Source organism: Heteronotia binoei, chromosome 6 (assembly GCF_032191835.1).
Source record: "Heteronotia binoei isolate CCM8104 ecotype False Entrance Well chromosome 6, APGP_CSIRO_Hbin_v1, whole genome shotgun sequence".
Taxonomy (NCBI): Eukaryota; Metazoa; Chordata; class Lepidosauria; order Squamata; family Gekkonidae; genus Heteronotia; species Heteronotia binoei.
Window position 1 is genome coordinate 112,620,589 of NC_083228.1, and position 22,174 is coordinate 112,642,762.

Genomic DNA, 22,174 nt, shown 5'->3' on the forward strand with positions numbered 1-22,174 from the left:
AGGTAGTTATATCCTTCTAAATTCTTTGAAGTCAATGGGCTTAGAAAAGTATTACTTTGCTTAGGGTAGCACTGTTAGCTGTGTTTTGTCCATGACCCACCAAGAACCATTGAAGCCCCACTTCTGACTCCAGATTCTTCTATAACCCATCAGTTCCTGTCCTATCTGGTGTCTGTCCTGATTCTTACCTATCTTATTCCTTGACCACATCTTTAAAGACCAACATTTTTCATAATTTTATATATATATATATATATATATATATATATATATATATATATATATATATATATATATATATATATATATATATATATATATATAATTATGCATGAGAAACTACACTGTCCTTCAGAGTTTTCAACATAGTATATGTATATTATTTAAATTTCAATTATCAGTCAGTTTATTAATTGTCTGATAGTCAATTTTAACATTGTCACTGTCAATTTAAAGACAAGTTTAAAGTGCTAGTTTGAGATAAAAAAGGTTCCACATGAAACTACCATTATCTGATTACTATATTACATTTTCAAAGAAAAAGTGAAATGTAAATCTGGCAAGACAGAAGTACCTTCATGGTAAAAAGTCATTAGAATGGCATCTGGAATGGGGTCACTATATGGAGATTTTTTTTAGTTATTGTTATTATGAAATTGTTCAGGATTGCCATTGTATTATTCACAGGTATGATAGAATAAGAGTGAAGAGTTTAGCAGCCAACATGGCTGAGTCTTTTTGAAATACTGAGGAGAAAGTAGGGTTGCCAGGTCACCCCTGGCCACTGGCAGTAGATGGGGGGATAGGGTTGCCAGATCCAGATTGAGGAAACTCCTGGAGATTTGGGGATGGAGCCTGGGGAGGACAGGGACCTCAGCAGAGTACAATGCCACAGAGTTCACTCTCCAAAATTTCCATTTTCTCCAGGACAACTGATCTCTGTAGTCTAGAGATGAGCGTAATTCTGAGGGACTCTCAGGTCCCACCTGGGGACTGGCATCCCTAGGGAAAAGATTATAGAATTAAAGCAGTCAGATGAAAAGTGACGGGATACAAATGGAATTCTACAGTTGAGTGTGTCAGTTAGGAGTGGCAGTTAAGGAATGACAGTTGACTGGAAAGGAAGGCTAAGAGAGTGAGAGGTTCAAGCCTGAGGGAAATAGCTCCTAGAAAAGGAAAGTGATCCCAATTTGAGGGAAATAGCTCCTAGTAAAAGGGGGTGATGCCTAACAAGTGGTGAAGAAGGTGTACTGCAATTTTTGTGATGCCCCTGCCTTCACCAACTTAAGTGTCTGTGACACAAAAAAGCTTATGCTTGTTTATTGAAACAGAAACTGCCAAGAAATCTCTCCTCAGTGTTTACAAACCTGTCTGTATAACTGAACAACTATGTGTTTGTGAAAAATCTATATTTTGTTTATTTTTATACAAAGTTACCTGATTCCTGTTGCCAGTTCACCTTCTAAGTCATAAACCTGATACCACCTGGCCAGTTCCCCTCAGTAAAATAAAAGTTTGTTTTGAATTACCATCAGCCACTCGAGTGCCATTATTAAATAAAGACATAGAAAGTCCCTCAGATCCCTAGACTGGGTCAGCATCTATATACATTTAAACAACTGGGTGGGTCACACAGAAAATCAAAGAAAGAAATGGGGCTGCCTAGTCAAAAAGATTATGGGATCCTGGGGGAAATCATTATATTCGAAGAAAATGGCTTCGTCGGAAGGTGGACTCAATGGCATTATGCCCCAATTGAATTCTCTCCCCTCCCTTCCCCAAAACTGCCTTCTTTAGGCTCCATCCTTAAAATCTTCAGGTATTTCCCAAGCTGAAGCTTGCAGCCCTAGCCCAATACCTCTTTGCTTGGGCAGGCTGGGTGCTGCCTGTCCAGTATGGCCTTTTGTCCCTGGGAAGACCTGGCCCAGATATGGGGCCATCGGTCCATTGGGAGAAGTCCCAGTGACCATAACAGCCAGTCTCCCCCTGCCTTTTAGTAGGGACTTACTGTGTGAAAATGGACAGTTGAAGCTTTTTGTGGCATGATAGAGAACAACCCATTAAGCCTCCATTAAAGGAACAGAACATTTTTCTCTCCAGGCATTCTGACTATCCTAGTAACTGACAATGTTCTCCTAATGATGTCTTTGGAGATGGGCTGCCTCACTCTGCTTTCTGGAAGAGCTAGCCCTATAGACCAACCAACAAAACCTTGTAAGCCACCAAATTAATGCAGGCAGCCCATATCAGCACAAGTTTGCACACTGTTTTCATTTTATTTTGCTTTGCATCTCTATGCAGAAAGTATCACAAGATTCATAAATCCTTTTGTGGGCAGCTGGCTTGGTCAAAATTTGTGCAGACCAGTTCTAATGGAGAAATGGAGACAGATGGCATTAAACGTGAAATCCGAGTCTGTCTAGGTTGTGCATTTATCTCTTAGTGGCTGTCTTATTGAATTTGCCCTACTGGAGAAGCAATTGAGAATTAAAAATGGTGAAATATTATGCATGGGGTTAATATAATTTGGCCATACTGATTATATTCCAAGGTTCTTATGACAGAACCCATCCTCTTCCTTCCCTCAGAAGCTAGATTTTCCCTCCATTTTCCTATCTCCTCACACACTGAGCAGTCCTGGTAATGTGTGTTCAAGCCCAGTGCTAGGGTTTCTGGTACCCCACGCTGCACCCTGTGCCGGCGTCCCCTTCTATAACATCACTGAGTCATGCACGCTTTGTGCGAACATTCAGCCTGGCTCTCTCCCTCTTCAAAGGGAGCCAGGAAGACAGCAGCCTCTTCCTGGCTCCCTCTGAAGAGGGAGAGGGACAGGCAATGGATGAGCCAAGCTGCGTTCGGGAGGGGCGGAGGCTGGAGCCCTGGAGGCCGCCCCCTCTCCCCCTCCAAGAGTGACCCAAAGTCCCTCCTGCCACTGCCCAGCAAGGGATGGGGCCAAGCCGCTTTCAAGAGAGGCAGATGCCTCCCTACCCCCTAAGAGTGGCCAAAAATCACTCCTGCCACCGCCCAGCAAGGGATGGCTGAGTCAGGTTTAGGTTGGCGTGAGCAGGGAGGGGGAGGAGGTGCCCATTTCCGCTCCTGAGGAAAAGTGGCACCCAAGGCCGCTGCCTACTTAGCCACCTCCCACACATAAGCCCTGTGTGTATTCTTTGAAGAAACCTTGGCTGTCCCATCCTGTTTCAGTAAGATATAGTGGCTATTTGCTCAGCTCAAAAACCTGATGGAAGGTATAGAATTGCTGTTTAGACCTTAAACCACTGAAAATGGCACTTGAGATGCTTTTAAAATTCAAAAATAACAAAATATTTTATTTAACATCAAGGGAAAAGGTCAGGTGAAATCAGGGATTGAAATTGAACATATGAATGTCTTATACTGAATCAGAACTTCAGTCCATCAAAGTCAGTATTGTCTACTAAGACTGGCAGTGGCTCTTCAGGGTCTCAAGCTGAGGTTTTTCATGCCTTTTTGCCTGGACCCTTTTTGGAGATGCCAGGGATTGAACCTGGGACCTTCTGCTTACCAAACAGATGCTCTACCACTGAGCCACTGTCCCTCCCTACTGAGAAGAAGATATTGGATTTATATCCCTCCCTCCACTCCAGATTTTAGAGTCTCTGAGCGGCTCACAATCTCACTTATCTTCCTCCCCCACAACAATCTCACAGCCGCTGCCTTTTCAAGGACAACTGTGAGAGAGCTATGTCTGACCCAAGGCCATTCCAGCAGGTGCAAGTGGAGAAGTGGGGAATCAAACCCGGTTCTCCCAGATAAGAGTCTGCACACTTAACCACCACACCAAACTGGCTCTCTGAGGTAAAAAAAGTATATGCACAGACCTTATGTATCACTGACTATTTTGGTGCCCAGAAGGCTGGTACCCTCTTCCCAGCATCCAAACCCATTCTCTTGAAAAACAAGTACACTTTTTGAGTTGTTAACAGACTCTTAGGTCTCTAAGGCCGGTTTCTAATCACACCAGACCAGGGTTCTCTGTACTTCTCAGAGATAACTTACCCTGTCTGACTGGGCAGTGATTCTTCTTGTCTATCTAGAAGATCTTTCCCCTTTTCATGGACCTGAATGGGAGTCTTTCCCCCAGTTCTCTGTGTTCAAACTGCTCTCAGCTAATGCTGAATTTAGACTGTATCCAGCTTGCCTGTCCCCAGGTCTGGGTAGGGGGTTCACCAGCTTTGCCCTGTTGGAGAAGCAATTGAGAATTCAAAATGGTGAAATATTATACATGAAGAAGCCCTGCCCCAACAGCCATGATGTACCTTGAAATATTTGCAGGTTTAGAAGAAGCTTGAAAACTGTGTTTTAGAATGTTCATGTGCCTTTAAATCTCAGTAGGAGGAAAGCTGCATGGAGACAGGACAAGCAGGCAGAGCCATGTGGCTGTTCCCAATGAGTGTGTGAAGCTGTGAGAAGAGATCACAGTTTTTCTGTTTGTTTTGTCATTTCAGAAGCTGTTTACATAGTAAAATGGATAGGAAAGAGTAAACTAGAATCTGATTATGGGATGGAGGAAAACTCCACCCTCTACACTGCTTTGTTCCTTATTTCTGTTTTCCTGTGCTAGTCTGAGGAAGTTGGTTGAAAAACAGCAGATTGTTACATTCAGCAGCTCCTGTGAGTAAATTGCCCCAGTGAGATCAGAAAAGTGTAGGCTTGCAAATTGTTGGTGTTGCCAGGTCCTGCCTCATTGCTGGTGGGGGACTTTGGGGGGGGGTGTGTTCCTGTAGTGGGCAGAGACATCTCCAATGTGATGACATCATGCAGATGTGACATCATCACATTGCAGATGCAGCCCCATGGAAGGTGCCATTGGCACCAGCTTGCAAGAACCATTTAAAGGGAATCTTCCCTTTAAGTGGTTTTTGCAAGTGGGTGCCCCAGCACTCTGCATGCCTGAACTCCAACAAGCAAATTCACTGCTTGTAATTCAGGCATGGGTTGCCCCCCCCCCCCCCTGAGCAACTGGCCATCATCTGCATCCTTCTCTCTCTCGCTTCCTTCTGCAGCACAGCTTGCCTTACCAGGCTTGCTCAATAGCACAGGAGCTACAAAGCAAAGTCTCTATTTCTCTATTTTCTCCATCAGCTGAGGTTCCTCCCTTGGGGAAGAAGAGGGGGGAGGAATAGCTTGCTTTGCCAGGTTCTCTCAATTGCACAGCAGAGCTACTAAGCCAAGCCTCTCTTCCTTCTACTGGCTGAGGCTTCCACCTCTCATGGTCCCTTGGAGAAAGAAGGAAAACTTTTCCCAATTCCCTAAATCACGTGGGAGAGATACAAAGAAAGCATCTTTAAGAACAATAAGTGCTTATGTTTTAAGCATGTGTTAAGTTTTTTAAACAATCTTTAATTTTGTTTGTGCTGTTTATAAAGTTTATATCTCTGCTACGTGGCATTACATTTTATGACATGCATGGCCCAGCCCGACAAGGTCACATTTATGTTGGATCCGGCCCTCATAACAAATGAGTTTGAGACCCCTGCTTTAAATGCTTTTTGCAAGCAGGGGTCATGTTCACTTGGACTCCAAGTGAATATGGTGCTTGGAGTTCAGGTGTGCAAATGGCTTCCCTCCTGCAAGATTTAAAGCCCCCTACAGCTGATCGGTGGACCACATGCTTCTGCCAATCATCTGGAGGGCCCTTGAAATCTCACAGGGGGGGCGGGGAGAAGGGTGGCCGCCATTGTTCACTGTTGAAGGCAGGGCTTTGGGCAGGGCTTCCCCCACCACCACTGTCTGTACCAAGCAGGAGCCCATGAAATCTGAAGATTCCCTCAGGGTCACACAGTAGCCCAAGCCCAGGTGCCATCAGGAGGTCCTCCAGCAGGCTGAACTCCAGAAGCCCTCCCACAGTTGTCTCCCAAGCACCAAGAATACAGAGCATCAGTGGCCCAGATATAGTGTTCTATCTATATCTTGTGACTAATAGCCGCTGATGGAACACTGCTTCATATGTTTATCCACCCCCCTCTTGAAGCTGTCTGTGCTTGTACCCACCACCACTTCCTGCAGCTGTGAATTCCATAGTTAATTACTCTTTGAGGTATATGTAATTCTGTGTTTTACACTGCAATCCTAAATTAAGTAATATCCTTCTAAACCCATTGCCTTCAATGGTCAAGAAGGGTATACCTGCATAAGGCACCACTGTAAGCATGGTAACTGACTCCCAAGGTAGAAACCTGTATGTCTACCTCTCTGAAATGTCTGCCATGCACAAGCCTTACAGTTGCTCTTCACCCGCAACTGAGATTGCTTTTACAGCTGCAAGAAAATGCTATCTTATTTCAGCAGAGGAAAAGGCAAAAATAAGATGAACAGTCAATGTCAAATAAATAAAACAAACAGTTTTCAGCATTTCCTTTTGGCCAAATCTTCTTCTTTTTTTATTACAATACCAGTTGAAGTATTGCTGTTCTCAAAGAATTGAATTTCATATAATAGCAATGCTGAGTCAGCACAGCGCTCCCTGACATTATAACCAGTAATAAGGCCACTTCCAAAATGAATCATAACCGCTTGTGACATCAGCAGTTACCATTGTGGCCATGAATAGTTGAATTTCAAAATGTGTAGGGTCATCAGAAATTGTTGGCTTCCTATCAAGATACCACTCAATAGCGATGGCTCACTGAGAGCTATTTTTGGTTCTCTGAAGAAGTCAAATTCACCTGGTTTCTGATTACTTATGATCCTATTACCAAAAACAATACATTTCTTTTTACATCAGTCACTCAAAACCGTGCTATGCTAAGAGCATAAATAGAATGTTGGAAAATTTTAGGAGGCACCATAAGGTAGTTTTATTTATCAATCACATAGTTTGTCAATGCTGCAGGCATTTTATTGATTTTAAAAATATTGTATGTTGTCTAGAGCCCCACAATTGTGGGAATTAGGCAATTCATAAATGCAATAAAATAGACAAACAAACATTTTGTTAGGCTTTATTAGGGTGGGAGAGCTTTTATTGTTGGATGTTTTAACTGTGTATTGTAAGCTGCCTTAATAAATTAATAGAATCTATACTCAAACTGTGTAGTCTGCACTAAACACCCACCCACCCACCCCCCGCCTAAAACTCACTGCATGAACTTCAGGACTTTTAATATGATTATAATAACAATATCATTGCAGTGCAGTTTTAGGTACCATCATTGCTCATCCCTACAAAAATTCTGTTCAAATATTTTAGCAAATTCTTTACAAAAATAAAAATCTGGGTTTAGAAAATTAACGGTGCAATCCTAAACAGAGGTAAATAGTAATTGTTTTTTAAATTTTATATGCAAATGTATCTGTATTTATTAAACTGGGAACGTGTTTCTGAATTTATAGGTAATAAGTTTTATCTTGTGCTGGTCAATAACCGTTCAATAAATATTGATTGATTGAAGTCAATTGAAATCATTAGGACTGATTTCTCACTAGCGTTGCTCCGCCCCCAGGCATCTATTTTCCCTCCAGTGCAATTGATCAATTTTCCACTAGTTGCTCCACAAGAGCATTTCGATGTGGGGCTCCTTCAAGTTCCCTGCAGGGCATTGTAATCCTTAAAAGACAGCGTCACAAAACCACGTGGGAAATTGGAGGGAGCCTCATGTCAAAATGCACCCATGGAGCAACTGGTGGGAAATTGATTGCTTGAGCGGGGGAAACGTCTGGGGAAGGAGCAATGCTAGTGAGAAATTGGTCTGGACTTAAAGGGATGTAACATTGTTTTGGATTGCACCATAATAGTGCAATCCTAAAAACACTTTCCTTGGACAAAGCCTTATTGAATGGATCTGAGTATGATTATGAGTAGACCTGGCACTATGCATGCTTACTTGGGAGTTAGTCCCATTGAGTTCAGTAGCAGTTTCTTCCAAGTAAACATGCATCAGATCAATCCCAGTTCATATTTGGAAGGTGCATCATGCAGTTGCTTTGCTGAAGGGTAGCAGATCTGAGCCTGGAGTGAAGACCTCCTGGGAACCCTGTGTAAATGAAAGAAAGGCAGAATATAATTTTAATTAATAAATCTGCATATATTTGTTTTGATGTCTCTAAGGAAAGGCCTTCAACCATGCAGTTCTGGTTCTGAGCACTGGGAGTTCTGCTTACCCAACACTCTCCCGTTTCTAAGATTTCACCAGATATTTCCTACATGTTTTCAAACTGTCTTTCATAGCCAGAGGGTCTAGAATTTTGTTTTCTATTCTTAGCTGAAAGCAGACATTCTCCTGGTTTCTAGCACTTGCACAGTATGAGTAAGTATATTTAGGCAGAATAGAGTAAATGTGCTGATCTATATAGCCTAGGCTGCCCTATCTCAGAAGCTAAGCGGAGTTGGCCCTGGCTAGTAGTAATTGGATGGGAGATCTCCAAGGAATACCAGGGTTGTGACACAGAGGCAGCAATGCCTCTTGCCTTGAAAACCTCACTAGGGGTTGCCATAAGTCAGTTGTGACTTTATGACATTTTCCATCAGCATAGAGTAAATACACAGTATGGGCTATGGGTCTCAAACTACAATCTATTGGAAACCTAAGCATGGCAAACTGGGGATTCTACTGCAAATCAGGGTCAAACTCAACTGTAGACAACAGGACTACTTCTGAAAACAAGTCTACTTGTGTTCTCATAACCTTTTACTTCATTTCACTTGGTGTTGTTTGCTAGCACTTACCGTATATGTGATATGAAATATTTTTGCTGTGATGTTAACAAGGAAATTGATCTCTTTGTGAATGTTTCAAACAAACTGTGACCAATTTTACACTAGGCTTGTTCGGAATGGAGAGCCCTTTTGCTCCCGATGCTTCTCTTCATTTTCGCACAAGCTGCCACAGAGTTGTGACTTGGCACAACGCTTTCCTGCAGCAAGCAAGATCTTCTTACAAGCTGTTTCTGCCTGCCACTGGAGAGTGGCACACCAACTCACAGCTCCACAGCAGCTTGTGTGAAAACGGAGAGAAGCACCAAGGGCAAAAGGGCTCTCTATCCGGAATAAGCCCTAGTGAGAAATCAGTATGTGATTCTTTATTAATTTTGTTACTTTGGAAGTGGTCAATTAATTTGCACTTGTAATAACATATTACAGTGTTTTTGTTTGCTTTATGGCTACCAAGTCTCAGCAGGCAAGTGAGGAGGACAACTGCTTGAACTAAACTCTATTTTTATTGATTCTTTAATCTGCATAACAGAACCACTCAAAGCATGAAACTTAAAAATAGTGAATATATATATGCTTTTGTAATCTATTGAATGCAAGGTAGACTTCAATACAGTATGTCATGAATACAACAATAACCAGATCCTTCCCCTTAATGGCACCATGAACCCTGCTCCTTCACTTGCAGCTACTGGAATGGTCTTGGGTCAGCCATAGTTCTTGTAGAATTGTCCTTGAAAGGGCAGCTTCTGTGAGAGCTCTCTCAGCCCCACTCACCTTACAGGGTGTCTGTTGTGGGGGAGGAAGATAAAGAAGATTGTGAGCTGCTCTGAGACTCTGACATTCGGAGTGGAGGGTGGGATAGAAATCCAATATCAGCAGCAGCAGCAGCAGCAGCACTGCCAGTCCTTAGGTTATATAGAAGGTCAGCTCTCTAGACAGAACAGGAGATACACATATCCTTAATCTATAGATGCTTAGATGCAGAGATGGCACACTTGGCTCGGAGAATGTAAACTATGTGTGGAGAAGTTCAACAACCAGGCACAGCTTCCTTTTAGGGAGAGAACATTGGCCATGCTATAAGGTAATATGGGATTAAACCAAAGGTCTACTTCGCTGTGGTCTCTTAAGAGTAAATTAGACATAAAAGGCCTAGTCTTCCTTAATGTAAATTCTGCCACACTCTCCCTGTTTAATCTCTTCTCTGTACAGAAGATCTATCCCCTTTCCTTTGGCCTAAATGGGAGTCTTCTTTACTACTCAGACTTCCTTGCCAAACTCTTCCCCAGTTCTCTGTCTGTGTTCAAACTGCTCTCAGCTAATGCCAAATTCAGACTGTGTTCAATCAAGGTAGAAATCTGACTTTGTCAGGGCTATTATCAGATGGTCTCAGTACACAACTCTTGCCAGTTAGGTCAAGAATCTGACTGAATCTCCTCAGTATCCAAAACTTTTTTTGCTCAGTTGATGCTAACCAATCAGACTGCTTAGAGCATCCTGTCCCTCAAGGCTCTCTGGCTCTATGATTAACACTTCACAGTCCCTTAGTTGTTGGTACAGCATTCTAAGCCTCTTAAAAAGTGTAGTCCATCACGAACCCTCTTTCCTATCACCACTTCCCTGAAATTGAAAACAGCTCACAAATTGGATCCTGGTGTTGTTTCTTAAATCCGTTTAATCTCCTAATCCACACAGTTTTGTGACTATTTTGTTCTAAATCCTGATGGGTTGTAGATGGAGAATTTCATATTCTCTTGACGGAGATGTGACGAACCTCTTTGAACTCTCCCCAGCTGCAATTGAATGGATTGAAAATTTAGACATTAGTATTTAGAGAAAGAACCCAACTGGTCTACATACTTGTTGTATCAACTTGGTTACATATTTTATATTATTATATGCTTCCTGTGTGTAACTCTGTCATATGATAAATAAATGATTTCATATCCGTTTCTGAAAGGTTGCCGAGCAGCTAATGACTATTGCATATGAGAGTGGAGTGAATCTGTTTGACACAGCCGAGGTGTATGCTGCTGGCAAGTAAGTATCTGAATGTTCTCTGCTGGAAAGCACCTGGGCAGGAAATAAACCTTTAGTGCATATATATACATGATGAACATTGCCTCTAGACTGGTCCAGCTGTGGCCAGTTTTGTCCCATGCATAGCAATATGACAACTGTGAGGCACTTTGGCAAAAAGAACTAGAGCTGAACTTCACTGTTCCTTTGCGATTTCCCCCCCTGACCGCTTATTACAAGCGGGATGAAATTGGCCTTGTTATCTGGCTGATCCCCTGCTAATTTCCACCACATGCTTATTTCTCAGCTGAATATTCCAGTTTGTGTGAGCATTAACAAGCCTTGTAAAAGAAGGGTGATGACAGATTCACATTTTAACAACGTTCACAGCAGGGCCTTCTATTTGCTGTGTAATGCAAATACTGGTTCAGCTGTCATTCTTGGCCTCCCCTTATGCTTCAAGTTTCTTTAAAAAAAATGCAATGCCATGCTTCTGGTTATATGTTTGTTCTGTGCCATATTAAAGGAAAAGTTCAAACAGAAAAACTGATAGGGGGTATATCTGGGTGGTGCAAAGGACTACTGCCCTAATGTTAGAGAAAAAGAAATGAAGGAGATGGGGCTATTTCTGTCTTTAGCCATTTTTGGTTGTCTTTGCATCTGTTCCAGGAGGGGATATGTAAAGCTGGTTCCTTGAGTACAGACAGTGATGTGATTCTGCTGCCCTGGACCATCTGTCTGAACTCTACTTCAGCCAAACAAATGCTCCCATGTTTTTAGGCCTGGGCATCTGAGAAGCCACTATTTACTCTGGATTCTGAGAATCATGTGGAAATTCATACTGAGTATGTGAGCAGTATATTATTAGAGTGTTGGTCTAAGATTGGGGAGACCAAATCCCCCCTTAGCCATGAAGTTCAGTATGTGACTTTGGGCCAGTCACATATTGTCAACCTAACCTTCCTCATAGGGTTAGACAGAAGAGGGAATCGTCTCAGTGAAGACATTCATAGCATCTTTCATCTCATCCTACAGTCATCTTTCTTTGACTGAGATTATTTGACTGAGATTCAGACTATTACAAGTAGGATTGTTTTTTAAAACAACCAAACACCTATTATTGATTGCAGGTGGTTTTTGGAAATATGAATAATTTCATACTGAAATAATTTCATATAGATTACTAAATAGGGACCTAGGCCAGGTTTAGCTCCATGTGGCCAGGGCTGGATTAACAATTAGACAAAGTAGGCACTGGCCTATGGGCCCCCATGCCTTTAAGGGCCCTGGACAGCTCCCCCACCCCCCGGTTTCCCCCGTCTTGCAGCCATCCCAGCCTGCACGCACAGCCAGCAACTGAGTCACTCTTGCCTGGTGTGGCTGCTGGTGTTGTCTCCAAGTTTGCCTTTCTCTACTTCTCCCCCACAGCTTTGTTAAAGGGGCTTTTGAGAAGGTGCCTGCAGGCTGCAGCAGGAGCTGTGGGTGGCAGGGCAGGCACTCCAACTCTGAGATAATTTTGACTGCCTAGGGGCCTCCACAGGGTTTAATCTGGCACTGCATGTGGCCACCAACCTGCCCCACCTCCCATTGAAGAGTTCTACACTCCTGCCCCCGGATCATATTGCAAACCTTAGATTTCTGTACCTGCCTAATTCCAACTGGCTCCAAGCTCCAGCCTCATCTTTTGAACGATTGAACTTTCTACCAGGTTTCACGCATTAGTAGACTTAGAACTCTTCTGTGGGTCTTCTTTGCACAGATGGAATTGGTTTCTTCTCCCAACAACACAGCTTTGCTGGGTTCACTGTAGATCTTTTCCTAAGCTTTCTCATACTATAATGAAACCCTAGGGACATGAACACCTCTGGAGGAAATGTGGCTTACAAAATGCCTCTCACAATTGTCACCATTTTAGGCATTTTCCTCAGGACTGCCAACAGATGGTTATAGTTGGACCATTTTACTGAGCCTGGAGCTCAGAGATCAGAGGGACGAAACAGCCAGACCAAAAAGCATAACAAAAAGAGACAGTCTGTTGTGACTGATACCACACAAAGTGAAACAAAATGCACTCCATGTTCTTTACCCTATCTCAGAGGTCTTTGCTGTACCTCCTCAGTTTGCATGACCTACTCCATGTGATGACTCCTGCCTTCCAACCCACTTTTGTACTTGCCTTTAAAAATCCTTCTGGGGGTCATGATACTCTTCCCATATTTATGTGGGCTCTCTGGATTTCTGTAGATCTTGACCCTATAGCACCCCATGCAAATGCTAGATATACTTACAGGAATTTCAGAAGTGGTTTTGAATGCATGAGCAATTGCTCATTATTCAGTACATAATCTGAACTCAGTTTTTAGACCCCAAATCAATTTTTTTTAGTATCAGAATTCATCTCTATAATTTCTGAAGAACAGCAAAGAAGAATGGCTCTTAGTTTATTAGTTTATTATTTATTTTTGTTTCTATCACATTTTTCTACCTTGTGTGGACCCAAAACAGCTTATTACATCATTCTCATCTCCTTTACTTCATCCTTACAACAACCCTGTGAGGTATGTTAGGCTGAGATCACAGCGAGTTTCTATGGCAGTAGGAATTTGAACCCAGTTGTCCCAGGTCCTAGTCCAACACTCTAATCACTGTGCAGTATACCAGCATTTTTCCTCCACCAACAAATACATTTAGCCAATCCAAACAGTTCTAGGGTGGCTAAAACAAAGAGAAGAAGGAGGGGATCCAGTGTGTTGGCATGTAGAAAAAAAGGGCTGTCTAGATTGAGACCTTGTGTTTTGTGGTCAAATTATTTAGATGACATATTCTGACTAAACTGAAACGGTGCTTTTGCTCTCTGAGAGTGCAGAATTCGTACTGACATTTGCAAAAAGGGGAGACGGCATAATTAAAAAGAAGAAAAAGCCATTGACTCACAATTGGTTTAACAAGTGTGACATTTATATTGTTTCTATTCCCTGGCTGAATTTCTGAACTACAGCCTATTGCCTCACAATGGTAACATGGAAATGGCATAACCTGATCAGTAAGGACATATTCAACTGTGTCTTGCAAAGGCAAGAAAATGCCACACTGGCATATGTTGATGGTTTCTTAAATAGACAAGGCCCTACATGTTAGAATTGCCAGTCTCCTGATTGGGCATTATGACTGATCTCCAGACTACAGAGATAGTTCCCCTTGAGAAAATGGCTGCTTTGAAAAATGGATTGTATAATACTGCAGTCCACTGTGGTACCTCCCCAAGCCCCACTCCCCAGGCTCTGCCTCCCAAATATCCAGTTTCCCATCTCAGAGTTGGCAACCTGCTACATGAGTACTGGGATAGGAATTAGGGTTGCCAAGTCCAGCTCAAGAAATATCTGGGGACTTTGGGGATGGAGCCAGGAGACTTTGGGGGTGGAGCCAGAAGACATTAGGGGTGGAGCCAAGATCAAGGCTGTGACAAGCATAATTGAACTCCAAAGGGAGTTCTGGCCCTCACATTTAAAGGGACGGCATACCTTTTAAATTCCTTCCTTCCATAGGAAATAATGTAGGATAGGGGCACCTTCTTTAGGGGCTCATAGAATTGGACCCCCTGGTCCAATCTTTTTGAAACGTGGGGGGTATTTTGGGGAGAGGCACTAGATGCTATACTGAAAATTTGGTGTCTCTACCCCAAAAAACAGCCCCCCCCCCCGGAGCCCCAGGTACCTGCAGATCAATTATCCATGATTTTCTATGGGAATAAATCTCTACAGGGAATAATAGAGAGCACTGAGATCTAGTTCCCAAAACCTTTTAAAAATCCATGGACCAAGAGAGGCTAGATTGAAAACAAAGAGGGAGCAAGCCTTCTCAGTAATGGCCCCCCGATGGTGGAATCAACTTCCAGAGGTGGTGCAAGCCCTGCGGGACCTGAATCAGTTCCGCAGGGCTTGCAAAACCACTCTCTTTCAGCTCGCTTTCAAGATAGAACCCGGCTAAATTGAAATTGACTTCTAGCCATTTTATATATGACTGTGAATTGTAGCACCTTAATTATTAACATATAACAGCTGTTTTATCTAATTTTAACCTAATTTATAACTGTAACTTAATTGTATTTTAATTTGTCTTATTGTATTGATTGTATTTTATTGAAATCATGGTTGTGCCATGTCTGTGAGCTGCCCTGAGCCTGCCTCTGGCGGGGGAGGGCGGGATACAAAAATAAATTTACTTACTTACTTACTTACTTACTTACTTACTAGAGTTCCCAGCAGACATTTCCCTCCCCTCCCCCCGCTTTCTGACGAACCTGAAGCAGGGGGAGGGCCTCCAAACTGGGGGATCCCCTGCCCCCACCTGGGAATTGGCAACCCTAATAGGAATAGTGGTCCATTCAAGGTGACTTTCAAACACTTATCCTTATAGTAAATTGTGAAGATAACTAAAAGCTTATGGTCATGAATGCAACAATGAATCTTGATCAAAAAGTTCAGTTCCTTACTTTTATGTTCAAAACATTTATTGATTTTTTTTTAAATCCACACAGAGCAGAAGTCATTTTGGGGAACATCATAAAAAAGAAGTGCTGGAGGTAATGTAAAGATTTAGCGTTCAGTTCTTGGCATGCACTTGATCTGTAAGTGTGCAGTTCAGTTTCTGGGGTGTGGGGGAGGAGGAGGTGTGGTATGATGATGGCAACAATCCAGTCATCAAAAAGTGGATGGACGTGAGTGAGAGTGGGTGGGACAGCCCCATAGCTAGGGGCTGTGGGAGGAGGGGGCCATGGGGGTGCCATGGGGTGAGAATAGGAAACTGGAGAGTTCGGGGCTGTCCCTCTCACTTTTGTGTTATTTAAATCACATGGGAGGGGCTTGCAGGAGCACCCACCACCCCTCATGCATGATTTAAATTGTGCAGGAGAGGGAGGGAAAGGAGCAACTCTGGGATGGGGGTGAGGGTCCCTTCAAAATTGTCAGGGGGCCAGGCCCCTTGGGCCCCTGGTTAGCTACGGACCTGGGGTGGGACAAAGAAAAATGACAGAAACATTGAGGGAAAAGCCTACTCAAAATTGACTGCCAGGAAAAAGTTGGGGGAAAGTGGGTTTACTAACATCCAGGTGGGGCCTGGAGCTCTCCTGCTATTACAGTTGGTCTCTGGACTATGGATATCAGTTCCCCTTGACAAAATGAGTGCTTTGGAAAGCACTGAAACCCTGCTATGGCATTGCACCCAGCTGAGTTCACTCCCCTACTCAAACCCTCCCCTCCCCAGGCTCCACTCCCCAAAATCTCCAGCTATTTCCCCACCCAGGGCTTGCAACCCTAGGTAAAAGTGATCTCAAAAGAACGCTGGGGGGGGGGGGGGGCACAGAAAACAAACAAAGAAGTAAAAATTAAAGGCAAAAAAATACTGTGGAAATCAGGGAATAAACCAGAGTATTATGGGGCCAAAAGCTACCAGTAAAAAGAAAAGAAAAGAAAAAAAGCAAAGGGGGGAGGCATTTTTACCCCATTGTTCATTTTGAAATAATATGACGAGTTTAATGCATTTTGCTTTTTTTTTAGGAGATCGAGTCTGGTCATTACAACAAAACTCTATTGGGGAGGAAAGTAAGTTTATCATCTGTTGTTGTTGTTCTGAAGCTATAAAGAAACCAGCTATGCTTGATCAAAATCTGGTAGGCATAAAGTTGTATCTGCCTGGTAGACCTATCAAAAAGAATTGTGAGATGCTGGGTCTCATGAAAAAGACAGAGATCCAGCATAGAGACAGTGAGATTATGAAAGATCCCATATAGATCCAGTGAGATTATTCATGCACCAAGGCTATGTTAGGAAAAGAGAATATCCCCCAATCTTGTTATCAAACACCTCATTAGAATTAGACTTGCTGGGTACTTGCTAGTGAGGTTATTTGATTCAGCTTCATCTATGTGGCAATGTCCTGATTGGTTCCTGAAGTTTGCCCTTGTTGCTGGACAAGGGGTATAATATGTGAAGTCTTCAGTATTATTAGGGGAATTTTTGAGAGAGTTGGTCTTGGGGTCAGGGTTCTTTGTTCTTGAGACCTGAAAACATGGAGTGCTAAGGTAATATCTGGCCTAGTAGTACAGAAGTCTGCCAGGCATGTTTAGGGTCTCTCGTTAGCTACTGTGTAATCGTTCTGGCCAGGATTCAGCGGGCAAGTATTCAACCTCGCAGGCTGACTTTCAGGATTAACACTTGGATAAAGCTAGAGATTTGATTCCTCAGTTTCTGAGCTTAGGTTGAGTTGGAGGAACCCATGGCAGCCCTACCTTGGGTTCAGGGGAGCCTTTTTGGGTTACCCAAAGAGGCAGTCTCTTAATTAGCTGAGGGAAGTTAGCTTTAAAGGAGTGGGGAAGGACTCCATAATGCTTATGGAGATTTTTCCCTTAAGAGAACTCTTGAAATAAACCAGGCAGATGTTCAACCAGAATGGCTTTTATTAAAAGAGAATAAAAGGATAAAACACACATACAAACACACTGAAAACACATACAAGGCCAGTTTGGTGTAGTGGTTAAGTGTGCGGACTCTTATCTGGGAGAATCGGGTTTGATTCCCCACTCCTCCACTTGCACCTGCTGGAATGGCCTTGGGTCAGCCATAGCTCTGGCAGAGGTTGTCCTTGAAAGGGCAGCTGCTGTGAGAGCCCTCTCCAGCCCCACCCACCTCACAGGTTGTCTGTTGTGGGGGAGGAAGGTAAAGGAGATTGTGAGCCGCTCTGAGACTCTTCGGAGTGGAGGGCGGGATATAAATCCAATACCTTCTTCTTCGTCTTCTTCTAAGAGAAATCAGGGACAGAAGGAGGGAAATAGTTTCAGGGGAAAGCTATACATTACCAGTCTCAAAAAAAGAGGTCCAAGGAGACAGCAGCAAAATGACCAGCATTTCACAGTGAAAAGGAGGGGTGGCCCAATGGATTGGGGCTACATGTGTCGATCTGAGCACATACACACAGCATTGATGGCTAGGGACTCTATATACAGGGCAAAATGTTCCCTCAGGCAAGCTGGTATATTCACCCTCAAATCAATAACTTGATGGGGTTTTTGAAGGTGGACAACGATCTGGGTGAAACTTGATGGGATTGTCTGAGGATGGACTATAGACATAAATGGTGCTTGATGACCTGTAAGTACCATATGGAAAAAGCTACCAGGTTCGATAAATGAAATTAAGTGTTGCTTAATTAGGGTAAATGGGTGGAGGGAAATGAGGCAAAGAAGGTGTGTGTGTTTTTTTCAGCTGGGAGGGGCAGGGAGTGGGCATTCCAGTAGCTATTGTTTTTACCAAACGACCTCTGGGCAGAATTGTTGCTGGCTGGGGTAATCTGATGGTGAGTAAGGCTTTTTTCTCCTTTGTCCCCCCTTCTTTCGTTTTCCGTCTGCAAGGGATGCTCTGTCTGTATTCTTGGTGCTGGGTGTGGGGGGAAGCAACAGTGGGAGGGCTTCAAGCGCCCTGGCCCCACTGGTGGACATTCTGGTGTTTTGGGGGCATTGTATGAGAGAATTTTGGACTGGATGGTCCACTGGTCTGATCCAACATGGCTTCTCTTATATTATTATGTTCTTTCATTCATGTCTTTCCTTTCCTTTCCTTTCCTTTCCTTTCCTTTCCTTTCCTTTCCTTTCCTTTCCTTTCCTTTCCTTTCCTTTCCTTTCCTTTCCTTTCCTTTCCTTTCCTTTCCTTTCCTTTCCTTTCCTTTCCTTTCATTCTTTCCCTTTCTTTCTCTCCTTCCATTTTTACTGGATGAAATTTTTCTGTTCATCATACTGTTGTTGCAGACATAGGAGCTCTGTCAATGAAAAGTTGGCACCCCCAGTTGTAGCCAGTGGCCTTTCTATGAGATTTCTGTGTGAGTGAGTGAGAGTGAGAGGTGTGGGCCAGAAAGAGATTATTGGAGATTACTGCTGTATATCTTAACAGCACTGAAAGCGATGGTACTATGAACTTGGCACCATTTTCTTGGTCCTGCTTTTAACTGCTGTCTGACACCAAAATTAAACTCCTCCTGTAGATATTAAAAAGGATGAAAGAAGTTCACTGGCTAAATATTTGCACAACAGGTTGATTTTAAAGGCATGGGAAACACAGCCAGTAAAAAGCTGCAAGCCCCTCATAAATATCCTTTTTGGGAAAACTGCAGAAAAGCTTGTATGAACTTCATCTAACTTGAAATTAATTCATTAATTGCAGTACAATTCACAACAATTTCCCAGTGTTTCAGTCAAGGCAAAGTATGAAAAATAGCTGTCAAAAGATTTTCTTGAAACCAAGCAAGCTTGGTTGTAGCTTGAGGAAGGGTTCCAGTAGTAGCAGCTGAAGGAAGGGCCTACTAAATGTGTCAGCATTTTGGTGGAGTTTTGATTCAGTGTGCCCTGGAAGTGACATCACTTGGCCCTTGACCTGGAAGGGACACCACAGGAAATGACATAATTCCTGTCTCCTGGCTCCACCCCCAAAGTCTCCTGGCTCCACCCCCAAATTTTAGTGGCCACGAAAGAGAAGTGTAAAAATAACTGGGCCACGGGAAAGAAAAGTTTGGGAAACTCTGCTCTAAACGGCTCTGACTGGCAATATCTCTTCACCCCTCTACCTATATGTAATGGATGCTGACTACTGTTTCAGTGTATCTGAAGAAGTGTGCATGCACATGAAATAAAACTTGTTGGTCTTAAAAGTGCCACTTGACTCAAACTTTGTTCTGCTGCTTCAGACCAACATGGCTACCCACCTAGAGCTGCCAAGTTCCTGGGCCAGGGGGGTTTCTCCTGCCCTGGAGGTTCCAAACCCACTGGCTCACATTGGGCCAGTCGGGGGGGGGGATCCTCCCCTGACTTTGCCAGTGCAATGATGTCACTCAGAAGTGACGTCTTTGCACCTCTATGGTTTTCCCGGATGCTCTAGCAATTTGGGAGGAAAACTCTATGGTACTATATGAAAACCATATGGTACCATAGAGTTTTCCCTCCCAAATTGCTAGAGCATCTGGGAAAACCATAGAGCTTTCCTGGATGCTCCTAGAGTGGTCGGCATGTGATATTACTGGCACAATGACATCACTTCTGAGTGACATCATTGCACCGCGTGTGCAAAGCGTGCATGAAAACAGTCCCCTACCAGAGGCTGTGGGGAACTTGGCAACCCTACACCTATCTGAAACTAACAAGAGGACCTATACCGCTGAATAACCGTACTCATTGGATTGGTTTTAAGGTTGTTAAGTTAGTGTTTACTGTTTTATATTGTTAAATTTAAAGGCTTTTAACTACTGTATGTTTTATAAAATGTTGTTAGCCGCCCTGAGCCTGCCGAGGTGGGGAGGGCAGGATATAAATAAAATTATTATTATTATTATTATTATTAGGCTGAGAGAGAAAGACTAGCCCAAGGTCAAACCTAGCAAGCTTCCATGACAAAGTGGGCTTTCAAAGCCAGATCTCCCTGATCCTAGTCTAAGGATGACAGGTCCTCAGCTCCCTAGGAATCGATTGGGGGTGGGGCTTAGGAGGAAAAAGTATTGCTGATGCTTTGGCATTGCTTGTGGGTGAAAACACAGAAATGACATCATGGCCCCCCCATAACAATCGAGGAATCCCCAAAACTCTGTGGCACCATAGAGATTTGGTCAGTTCCTTAGGTGCTGTGGGGTGAGCAGTGACATCACTTCCAGGTCTATCCTTGAAAGTGACATCAAAATGTCAGGAGTGACATTTCCCTCCCATTGCTCATCAGAGCAAGGGCAGGCAAAAGGGAGCAGGGGCAGGAGTTCCTTTACAGGGCACCTCGCAACTCTACCATCCAGCACTGCTATTCCACACTGGGTGATTATTAGCTCTGGAAGGGGAAAAGACAGGTCTCTCTCCTTTCCTGGTTTTTCTTTCATTCTGGTTAATAACAGTGGGGAGGGGGTGTAAGTTTAGAACAACAAAGCCATGTAGTTAAACTTCTTCTGCACCTCCCCTTGGTCTGGCTATAATATAGCAGCCCAAATCATGGTCCTGCACAGCTGCTACCATTTTTCAAAAATGCTGAAATGATCTGATCATGGATCTTCCACCTGCAGATCAAAATAGATTTCAGGATTACAACCGTAATAAATAAACCTTGGCTCCTCTAACTCATTAGTTCCTGAAACATGGATAAAATAGAACATGCTGAGGGGGAGGGGGGAGTCTTTGCCAAAACCACCGTATTTGATTTAATGTAGAGAGTTAAAAATATCTGCTTGACCCATGGGGCATGTGCTTGGATCCTTCCCTGCAGGAAGATCAGATCAGAAAGACCATCCTGTTTAAAATAAAATAGGGCCATCTCCATCTCCATGTTAGACTAAATGAAAGAGAATGTTCTCTCTTCCTTTCTCTGTCATAAAAATGCTGTACAGATTTTGCTGGCCAAAAATTACCTCTGTGCTGAAGCCAGCCTTTGAACTGGAAGCTAAATAATTACTCAGCGGATTTTGTTTTTTAAAGTCTTCACTCTTATTGGGTGGGGTGGGGGAAATCTGTGCCCTTCACATGGTAGGGTGTTTCTTCATTTCTTTAGGTCCATTTTTATTTCATTCTTTCATCTTTTGCAGCCCTCAGTGCAGCAAACAGTATATAACTCAAAGCTGTAAAATTGCAAAACGAATAAAAATAAATTAAAACTAAAATTTAAAACATCAAGAAACACCCATTAAAATCGCAAAACGGTCAGGTGATACACAGACAGCAAGCATTATTTCTGTTCAGTTGATTTGAAGAGCTTCCAGAGTTGAAATGCTTTAGTTGCAGAAGGCTTATAGAGATGCTGCCAATCTCACCTCCTTTGGGAGAGAATTCTACAGCTGAAGGGTGATAGCTAACCCCACCCCCCAAAAAACCCCTCCTGTTGATTCCCATCAGTTTCACTCTGGTTCCCACAGAGAGACATTACCCATCAATCTCAGAACTCAAACATGCTGACAGAGGCAGAGAAGATCGTTTAGATACACTGAACCTAAACCATTCAGGGTTTTAACGGTGCTATCCTAAGCCTGGTTACACCCTTCTAAGTCCATTTAAATAAATGGACATGGAAAGATTTAACTCAGTTTAGAATGGCACTGTACAAAGACAGAGAAGTAGACATGAGCGGCCTGGGAGTTGCCTGAAAATGAAGAAGATCCTCCTCCGAGGATCTGATGTGGGATAGCAGATGTGCTGCCCTGGAGGAGTGCCCCTTTGCCTCCACTGGTGTTTTTCCAGTATGCCTGTAAATAAAACAAACCTCACAAAGACACCATAAGTCTCCAGAGCTTAAAACAAAGCTTAAAACAAAGTTTTTAAAATGGTAAGGTAAGGTAAGGTAAAATTTTATTTGTATCCCGCCCTCCCCTCCCCGGGATGTGGAATTATATAGTAAAGCCTTACATTGTCAAATCTTGGAAGCTAAGCTGGTTCAATACTTGGATGGGAGACCACCA

At 43.2% G+C, this 22,174-nt stretch overlaps 1 protein-coding gene across 1 annotated transcript in view; it reads left to right on the plus strand.

The window, feature by feature from the left end:
* Positions 1–22,174, plus strand: part of KCNAB1 (potassium voltage-gated channel subfamily A regulatory beta subunit 1) — a 208,337-nt gene that overhangs the window by 137,110 nt on the left and 49,053 nt on the right. Inside the window, exons 4-6 of the mRNA XM_060242373.1 lie at positions 10,653–10,732; positions 15,249–15,293; positions 16,267–16,311. Coding sequence (XP_060098356.1) covers positions 10,653–10,732; positions 15,249–15,293; positions 16,267–16,311 — 170 coding nt within the window. The remainder of the gene's footprint in view (positions 1–10,652; positions 10,733–15,248; positions 15,294–16,266; positions 16,312–22,174) is intronic.